This window comes from Erigeron canadensis, chromosome 8 (genome assembly GCF_010389155.1).
Source record: "Erigeron canadensis isolate Cc75 chromosome 8, C_canadensis_v1, whole genome shotgun sequence".
Taxonomy (NCBI): Eukaryota; Viridiplantae; Streptophyta; class Magnoliopsida; order Asterales; family Asteraceae; genus Erigeron; species Erigeron canadensis.
In genome coordinates this window covers 42,417,689-42,427,746 of record NC_057768.1, presented here as the reverse complement: position 1 = coordinate 42,427,746, position 10,058 = coordinate 42,417,689, and the positions used below count along the sequence as shown (strand labels likewise).

General features: G+C 34.0%; 1 protein-coding gene across 1 annotated transcript; it reads right to left on the bottom strand.

Moving 5' to 3' along the window:
• Window positions 1-603: 603 nt before the first annotated feature.
• LOC122578799 (uncharacterized GPI-anchored protein At4g28100) lies at window positions 604-3,015 on the bottom strand. Its single transcript, XM_043750838.1, has 2 exons — window positions 2,298-3,015; window positions 604-1,082 (listed from the first exon to the last, which is right to left on the bottom strand). The coding sequence occupies exons 1-2, from the start codon at window positions 2,919-2,921 to the stop codon at window positions 732-734; spliced, it is 975 nt and encodes a 324-aa protein (XP_043606773.1). The 5' UTR covers window positions 2,922-3,015; the 3' UTR covers window positions 604-731.
• Between the last annotated feature and the right edge of the window lie 7,043 nt (window positions 3,016-10,058).

Sequence of the window (10,058 nt, the reverse complement as noted above, 5' to 3'; positions counted from 1 at the left end):
TGTACAATAAAGCGTTTCAACTAGCGCTTAATCGTGCTTAAAGCGCGATTTTTAAAACCAAGATCCAACCGCCACCATCTCTTAGATCGTCGCCCATCAAATTCTAATATTTCATATGCGTTCGGTGATAACCCCCTTTAAAGCGGAAAGGGTAACGTCCGTACCGTATTCATACGTTTTCAACACGCAACTCATACGTTTTCAACTCCCTTAAAGAAAATTAAAAAAATTCAAAATTAAAAACCACATTAAAAACAAGAAAAATTGAGGTAAACTAGCGGTTTTTACAGTTCTCTTTCATGTTTTGGTTCTCGCATTAACCCTTGAGTGGAGATGTTTTGGTGTTATTGGTACATTATTTAAGAAAGTAGTTTATTTTATAAGATAGTAAAAAAAATTTATATGTAACATAAAACATATATAATTGAATTCTAATTCTAAAACTTACAAAGTCAGTAGAATTAACATTGCATTGGTTAAAGAAAAGAAAAGAAAAAACACAGAAGTTTGAAATTCCCTCCTAACTAGGATCCAAAACTTAGAAATCCCCAAAATTATACAGATGTACCCGCAACACAAAAATACAAAAATATATCCCCTCACTAATCTTTCACGTGATCCTGTTATTGACAAGAAAATAAGAAAAATCATAGCCAAGTAACATGCACTTTACAATAAAAGGAAAAAAAATAAATTAGTAATTCCCGTCCAAATGAAAAGGACAAACAAGACTAGACAAACCGTATAACCAAGGGCAAGATAGTCATTACAGCAAGAGTGACATGTGAGGAGGAAATGGATGTTGAGGATGCTATAGATTTATCGAACTGTAAAGAATCAACGGCTAATGGCATGTTTTCTTGATCAGGGCTGCATTTGGAGTCATGGGGTGGGTGTGAACTGTACATGATGGCACGCAGTACAGCAGATACAGTGGGTATGTAAGCCGTCTTGTTTCTTGCGAGTAGCCATGTCAGCCCCATTAGCTGGCAGTCACGTGTCATTATCTTACTTGCTCGGTCACCACCTTCATGATTATGGCTGCTTTTTCTGCTTGTTCCGTTCTTCCCATCCCCGTTTAACTGCAACCGTTTCATTCATCCAATTTACTCATTTAAACTAACTATACTTTTGTTTAATTCGAATATTAGGCAAAGAATTTTGCGTACGTGGAATTAAAATTTAATAATTATAAAAAAACTAATTAAAAAAAAAAGAAAAGTAATTATCTGGGGCCACGAATAACAAATCTGCTAAATAAAATAATAATTAGGTAAAAAGGTAAATTCTTTTGACCAAATATAATAATTGGAGCATATACACACACTTTGTAATCCATATCAAATTGTAATCTATATCAAAGAAAGTTGATAAATGAAGCATAGACTCATATGTGAACTTTAAATATGCATGTTTTTAGATCCCTAGATCATGTGAGGATTATGATAAATGTATTTTATCGGTATCATATGACTTATACCAGATGAGTCAATGAATATCCAATTGTATACTAAGACAGTAAGACTAAAGTTTCCTCCATTACCTTTTCTTCACGTCAAAGAAACTTCATTTGTTTGAATAGTCCAGTTGATCTATATATGTAGTTAGTAGAATTAGTTAATTGGGTGTAAAATGAATGTAATTCTTACTTTTTAATTAGTTGTTAACTGAAATTTTAATCGAAGTTACAACATACAAGACACAAGTTAAATGAATACGTAATGGGACTCCCTTTAATCAGCAATTTGAGTTTCCTCCGTTACCTTTGGGTAGACGTAAGATTGTCTACCGCTTACCTCCCCATACGGATTGGCTAAATTTGTTGTTGTAAAGAACTTACACTTTTAACCGGTTTAACTTTCTTTACATCATACTTGTTTAAATATGACATCAAACATCATTTTCACTTGTATAAAAAGTGAATTGAGAAATAAAACATGTGAAAAATTCATGTTACCATCTCAACATTTTGCCCTTCCTAAAAAAAAAAGAAAAAGTATATAGAACAAAAGATGAAAGATATCAACAATATATTTAGTTGATAGGAACATGCATAATGCATGTGCACGAATCAATAATTGTGACGATTATTTAATATCATATCATCCTAAACCTCTATTAGTATAACTTTTGGACATACTTACCAAATATCAACTGGTACAACATATGATTATTAATTTCAAGTATTCATATAATATGTTTCCAAAAAGGTTAATTTGGTCACTCCACACATATACAAAAATAACAAAAAAATAAAATAAAAAATGAGTAGCATGGCAATAAAAAAAAAAGCTTACTTTTTGCAAAGCTCCGAGACATTTGGTACAACCGGCGTACGATGAATTCCGGCAATTCTTTTCTAGGTTCCTAACCGCCGCAGTTGGAGTAGCGGTCCTAGACGAGTTTGTAATATTAAAAGCACCGGGACAACTAAGTGACCCGATTTGATGCAACCGGATCCCGCAAAAACACAAAACAGGGTCGCAGGATGCATTGGGCTGAGGTATACGTATATTCCTACTTAGTAACGAAGTCTGCAATGAGTTAACACAATTTTGAGAATCATCAGGCATTATTGGCAATTCGTCAGAAATAGATGAACTAGAAGCAGGAGCCGAAACGTTGACTTCAAGTGCTGACCTGGCGTGTGCTGCAAACAGCCACGCCGCCAGCACCGGACAACATCGGCTCCTGTCTAGGTTTCGACCACATGCCGCATTTACGCCTCCGAATAATTCGGATGATAAATCTAGACGGCATAGCTCTGACTCGGTCTGAACCGGGAATGCTGGGACCGTGTTTGGAGATGAGTCATCATTTGGTGGTTGGACCGGTCCGGACTTGGAGACTTGAAAGAAAGAATTGGAAAGGAAGAATATTGCAATAATAATGATAATAAAGTGTAATGTGGGTTTTTTCATATTGAGAGATAATGGAAATAAGAAAGTTTTGGGGCTCAGCAGGGTAAAAAACTGAAAAGTGGTGTGATGATGATGTTTTAGGAGATTTGAATGGATGAAGCTAGCTGACGGAAAAGAAAGATTCGTGGGTTAAGGAAAAAGAGATATGGTGTGTTGTGTTGTGTCTGTCTGAGAATTTGGATGTTTGTGGGTCGGGTGGGGTGGGTGAAGGTGGGGGAGAGGGGTAACGTCTTTTTCTTGCTCATTCTTACTTTTGTCAATCTTTTTCAACTTGCGAATGTGTGCGCTCTTTTGCTAAAGAGAAAGCATGTACCTAAAAGATGTGAAAAAAGTATATTCATTGGAATCATGATTGTTTTTTGGTTTTTTTTTTTTTATAACTAAAACAACTTTGAGTGATTTTTGGTTTATTTAAGATCGTATATTGTTAACTCTTATTATAACTAACATGTTATCAGTGCAATGCGACGGCGATGACAGTGATGTGATATCGGTTTAATGGTGTCGGTGACGGGTGATGATGACATACAATTGGTGTCGAGCGGTGTAACCATGTAAGTTGAAGTAATTGTGATAGTGAAAATATTTTACAAGATAAAGACTTATAGTGCAAATTAGCAAGATAAGGTTCTAAAAGGTAAATTAATTCATTAAGAGCAAATTTGGTAATCTTAATAACTTTTTCCATATAGGGTGTTTATTAAGGGTAATTTAGTATTTTTGCATCTAACCATTTTATTAAGGGTGTTTATTATGAGTTGATAATTATTATAAAGGATTATAGATATAGATAATATGCGTTATACTTACACTATACGAATGTCTGCATAATATGATGTGACAAATTATATATAAACTTTTACATTAAAAAGTATATGAATTTTTTAAATACCACAATTTTCGGTATGAATAAATTTTCACAACCTTTTAGTTCAACATAATAATAAACACATAATGTAAATAATTATTGTATAATATTATTTATAGTGTTGCTTGTTTGATCCCAAACATCGTTACGTTTAATGCGATAACATACACCCTTTATTCCTCTTTGCTAGAATCCCATAAAATCGAATAATATTACTATAGTTTTAGATATTTTGCCAATGGAGGAATATAATAAACCATCCATATGGTTAAAAGATTGTTATTTGGTTTATAATAACTAAGAATGTATTTTTTGTTTAATCATATAATTAAAATATAAATATTGATGTTGTCATTTAATAAAGTTAAAATAATTAAATTTAATCTAATGACTATAAATAAAAGATATAAAATGTAATAATTAAGTTCATCAATGATCATATTTCATTTGTAACAACTTTTTTTTAATGCATTAGACAGATCCTCCTTGTATCATTTTATAGCATAATAGCAATATACAAGTATACCTTCATGACCATTTATCATTATCATATATTTTAATGAGTTATAATTTTATTATATTTGTCATCATATACGTATATTCTAAACAACCAAATAATCTATAAAATATTAATAATTGATTCTAATTACCATATTAATCCTTGTGTATTTCATCCCAAACAACATTAGGTTTAATGCGATCAAATACACCCTTAACTAGGGATGGTAACAGGGAAGTATCATTGGGGATCTCAATCTCTATTCCAATACCCGATTAATACTTGTAATTTTCATCCCCATCTCTCTCAGGGATTTAAGTTACATCTTCGTACCTGTCTCCATCGGGTATCGGGAATATCTTTTTTGAATAAACATAAATTCATTGAAGTAAAAATAACTAATAAAACATGTATTTCGGCATTTTCTTTCTATGTATAAATTAATATTTATGTTAAATAACTGATAAACAAAGTGTAACACATGAAAAGTATTGAATAAAAAGCTATAAACTTAAAGTAATTTTAATAAATAAAAAAGAACTTAAAAGGGAATATTCTAATAAATATATATAGTTTTTTTTTGTCCGAGTTAAGGATCGGTGATTTATGGTTTTCCATCCCTGTCTCCAATTTCATCGGGTATTAGAATTACATTCCTATAACCGTCTCCATCACCGGTCAATTCGGGAAGATCAAACCTGGCCGGATTTGGGTATTGAATTTCTCATCGGGTGTAGGTATTTTTGCCCTACGTACCCTTAACTCTTCTTTTCTCAATGCCTTTAAAAAAAAAAAAAATAAATAAATCCTCTTTGCTCAAATCCCATAAAAATCGAATAATATTACTACTCGCTACATGTTGCGTGAAAATAGATATTTTAATGTAAAACTTGAAAGTGGTTTTTCTTAAAAACAACACCTTTAACGTTGGGAAATGCAAAAGTATGAAAAGTTGAACAAATCTCAAAGCACAGGACAACTAGCTATAACTGAGTCATTGGGGAAAGCGGGCATCCACAATTTTTTGGCACTACCTTTTGCAACTTCTTTTCTGCAGGCTGTTTGTGAGTGTTCGCTACCTCTCGTCATTACCTTATTTTCCTTTATAAAGGCAAGGGTGTATTGTAAAACTTGTGACAATTTGATAAGTTTTAGCAACAAACCAAACAATAAGGAGTTGTCACGTGTCCGAAGTTTTTTTTGTCAAAAACTAGTCAAAAATTGCCCAAGTACATGCTATAGTGTCAATTTTTGTCAATTCTTGCAATTTGCCAATTGCAAAATTACAAAACAAACCTTAAACTTTTATTAAACTCACAATACAACTAACTAAAACATTACATTTATTTAAAACATAAAACACACAAATACTTAAAAATAAAAAAACAAGATCACTAAACATCGATATCTAGATCTCCTACGTGCTCCGTAATATCACGACGTAACATGTAATGCGTCTTTTCGTTACGTAAGTAATAGAGAAAATTAGAGTTGGTAGCACGAAGATCGTTAGGAGGATCTTTGATTTACACCGGTATATCGCGTTGCCGTCGTCCTTGAGGATCATGTTATGTAAAATAACACACGCATACATCGCGTTAATGATCTTTTCTGAAAGGACCAGACTCGATAAACCGAAAAATACAAAACCTTTTTTTTACATCCCCACTGCGCCACAGTGGGTCGAGAACTCCCCACTGCGCCGCAGTGGGAATCCTCGGCCAAAGATTGAACATGCCCCAATGCGCCGCAGTGGGTTTAACACCATCCCAACTGCGCCACAGTGGGAGGAACCAGATTTAAATCCGTGGCATTCCACTGCGCGGCAGTGGGCAAAACCACCCCCACTGCGCCGCATTGGGTTCCCTGATCAGCAAATCAAACCATTTTAACACTTAAACCAAATTGCAACCTTCCCATATCAACATGAACTTCACAAACTACATTCCAGAAGTTACTAACAACATTAGAGCACCCCCAATGGGTGAACCCAATACTAACCAATACATTGCCACATCAGCGTCACATCAGAAAAATCTCTTTCCAATACATTTTCTCTAATTCACACCCAATATCCAATACATCCAATATATTCCAATACACTCAACATTAATTTTACACTTTTAATTAATATTTAATTTTCACACTCTAAATAATCATAATAATAATGATAAGGGTAGTAATAATATTTTTATATATATAAGGGTAATAGTAATATTTATATGAAACTATAAGGACTAAATTGAAAATAACAGTAGTAAGAGTCATCCTCTTCCTCCCCATCACCTGAAATACGTACAGCCGCCGGAAAAAGCAAAAACATTCACCTTCTTCACTATGATATATAAACAGCACACACACACCATATATATACATATATTGGAGAAGGAAATTAAAAAAAGCAAAAACAAAAAAAAAACAAAAGATGCTCGAATACGTCCGTGGTGGCTACCACGATTCACTTGAATACGCCGGGAATACGCTTGAATACGGCACACACCCAATGGTGTGGACCGTATTGGTTACTGAATACGGAGCAATACTACATATATAAGGGGTGCTCTTATAGACACATTTCAAACACAAATACAACATAACTTGTTTCAAATCCCAATGAGATCATCAAATGGGTCATTTACCCAATTTGACATAATTTTCGCCCAAAACTCAATTTACAACCTTTCCAAAAGACTTTCACATGACCAGTTGCACAATTTTAACAGAGGCAAGACCATCAAGACAAAATGTATCAAGAGCCAAAGGGAGAGGGACTTTTAAGCCTCTAAAACCAAAGTAGCCATTCATCCAAGAATGACCTAATACCTTCAAGTCTTGCAAAATTCAACTTCAAGCTCTAACAAATCTTTCAACTCAACCACACTAGTTCCTTCTTCCGGAACTACCTATAAAAGAGTAAACATCTAAAATATAAGCAAAGGCTTAGTGAATATACTTGCATACATTTACGGATACGAAGGAGGGCAAAGTACAAGGACTTTTACATGTAACCTATGGCATCGTCATGTCACATTTACATATTCACCTTGTACACTAACAACACATATATGGATCCATATAAGCTAAACAATCATAACAATCACATCTATCGGGATTCTTAGGTCCCGGAGGTTCTTAGGCCTCATATCATATCAACTATCGGGATTCTTAGGCCTCGGAGGTTCTTAGGCCTTATAATCACAATGCCCCACATGGGCTTATGCCACAACAATTACCACACATGGATTTACAAAATTCAACATGAAATGGTAAAAACCACCATGGACAAAAGGCTTCAACATGATGTGGTCAATTGATCCAACATAAACATAAAGGTATGCAAATATATTCACCTCCTCCGCAAAAATGACAACAATGCTAAAAACAATTAAGCACAAGCAAGCTTCAACCTATAATCATATCATAAAATGCATAAGCTTACATTCCCAACTTGACTAGTTCAACCTAGCCATTCTCAATCACTAGTCTTTTCTAAACCCAAAACCCAACCCATTTGTCATTGAGTTATTTTTATCTTTAACACAACATTAGGTAGTTCATCCTACTATTTTCATCCATATTTCAATAACTAACAAAAATTCATCTTTTCTTACAAACTCAATTTATCGCATTGAACTTATCAATTTCATACTTAAACACATCGATTAACTCAATGACAACTATGTTAACTAAGGAATTGGGAAAAATTAACCATAAATCATTTTCTAGCAAAACCCCCAATTTGGTTCATCCATGAACCCTAATTTCAAAAAACTAATTGATGTGTCATATTTTATACCATTTCCCACGTGACTTTAGAACCAATTATTCGTCATTTTGATAGTTTTATATCCAACTTTCGATGCTTTGAAGGTGTGTTGAGTGTTTTCAGGTTGGAAATTGATTAGACGAATGAATTGGTCGATTTTGATGAGTTAAGGAAGAAACGGGAGAAAGATTCGGGTGAAATCACGCGAAAGATGAAGAAAACGAAATCTGGAAGTTGTAACTGCCGTTAGCCCAGTAACGGCCGTTACATAGGTGGTTTGTGGTTTCTCCTGTAACTGGCAGTTAGGGAACTAACGGCCGTTAGTTATCAACTGAAGAGTAACCGCTGTTACCCCAGTAACCCCCGTTAGACCTCAAGTATAATACTAACGGCCGTTAGCCCACTAACGGCCGTTACACGCGTGTTTTGTACAAAGGATTAGTTAGGGTTCTGCACTTTTGGACGAATTCTTGGCAAAAATTTCATTAGTTTTTTCATACTTAGGAATATTTTGGAGCAAACAAGTGATTAGGGTTTCACCTATTTTCAGCTTTGGATTGTAATCATCATTGTTACCGGATTATCATCATTCATTTGGTATAATATGATTTCCTCTCTATTTGTTTGTTCTTGTGTTTTTAATATGAATAGCTAAATCTTTAGCACCCGCTTGGGTAGTAAGCATGTCATAGGGTCGAATTGATGTTGCTTGTAAATGTTGAACAAGGTTTATATGTTTAATCGAAGATCCACATTTATTTGGATTTAAATATTGTTTTCAACTTTTATATTTATTGATTGATAATTGTAATTAGAAGTTCGGGAGAAATCTATGTCATTGTCAATTGATTTATGAAATGGTTAATCGGTCTATAATTAACCGGAAATCGTTGGAGTTCGGGAGAAATCAACGATAAAGATTAAAAACAATTAAATTCATTTTGAATGTGTCAACGCTTATGAAAGAGGGATCTGATTAGGCGAATAAGCAGTTCGGGAGAAAGCTTTCAAAAGATTAAATCATAAAATCAACTTAGGAATTTAATGCTTAACTGTTTAGAGGAGAAATTAAGTGCGGGAGCAATAATTATCTTTTGAGCAGTTTAAGTTTCAAGTATAACGGGAGTTCATCTTGTCTACTTTTTGAGTCGTTCAACAAATGCAAGTAATATTTAGACCCGATGATTGATATGTGAGCTGACCCAAGTAGGTGTTCCTTTTAAATTTGTGTTGAGATTCAACAATCAAAAAATTCTTTTGCGATTAATCCTACGGGATTACTGACTTTTCTCACTAACTTTGCAACGTGACAATTCGGTCACAAAACCCCCCTTTTAATCTGAATCATTTTATTGTAACAATTGCTTATTAAGTCCTTGTGTTCGACCTCGGTTTACCAAGTCAACTATACTGCATACGAACGGGTTCACTGCCCGCAAGAGTGTAGTAGTCAGTAGCTAGGTATTTCGTGTTCATAAATTTAAGACTAGAAAATACACATCACTAATTTAAGGGAATTCAATACCTCAAGATTCAATGAGCTAATTCAAGACTTAAATTGAAAATCCTCTTTTCCCCTTTCTTCTTTGAAATTTTCGGCCACCACCACACAAAACCCACAAACCCTAGCTTTTCAATTTCTTGAATGAAGATTATATGATGGTGATGCTTAGTATAATGATTTCCCTTTTTGAATTAGAGAGAATTAAGCTTTTGATTTTGAAAGAAATGAATGGAATTGCATGAGGAAATGAAGAAGAGTTTAGTGAAAATATGAGTAAGGAGAATGTATGTGGCTGGCACTCTCTATGGGTGCCACGACCCACTTCCAAAATTTGTGGGTATTATACCCGCTATCCGTTAAAGTCCCAACTAAGTTAACCCCATATCCAAAAATAAAATACTAGGAAATTATTTTAATGTCAAAACTACGAAAAGGGGTTAATTTCTTTTACCTTAAAATCTTTGGGGTGTTACATTTTCTTTGTCCCTCATCCGTGTCGG

Bases quoted from the DNA above. Each gene is read 5' to 3' on its own strand.
- LOC122578799 (XM_043750838.1), bottom strand. From the start codon at position 2,921: ATGAAAAAACCCACATTACACTTTATTATCATTATTATTGCAATATTC. The intron at 1,083-2,297 runs GTAAGCTTTTTT...AAACGGTTGCAG, and splicing joins GTCTCGGAGCTTTGCAAAAA to TTAAACGGGGATGGGAAGAA.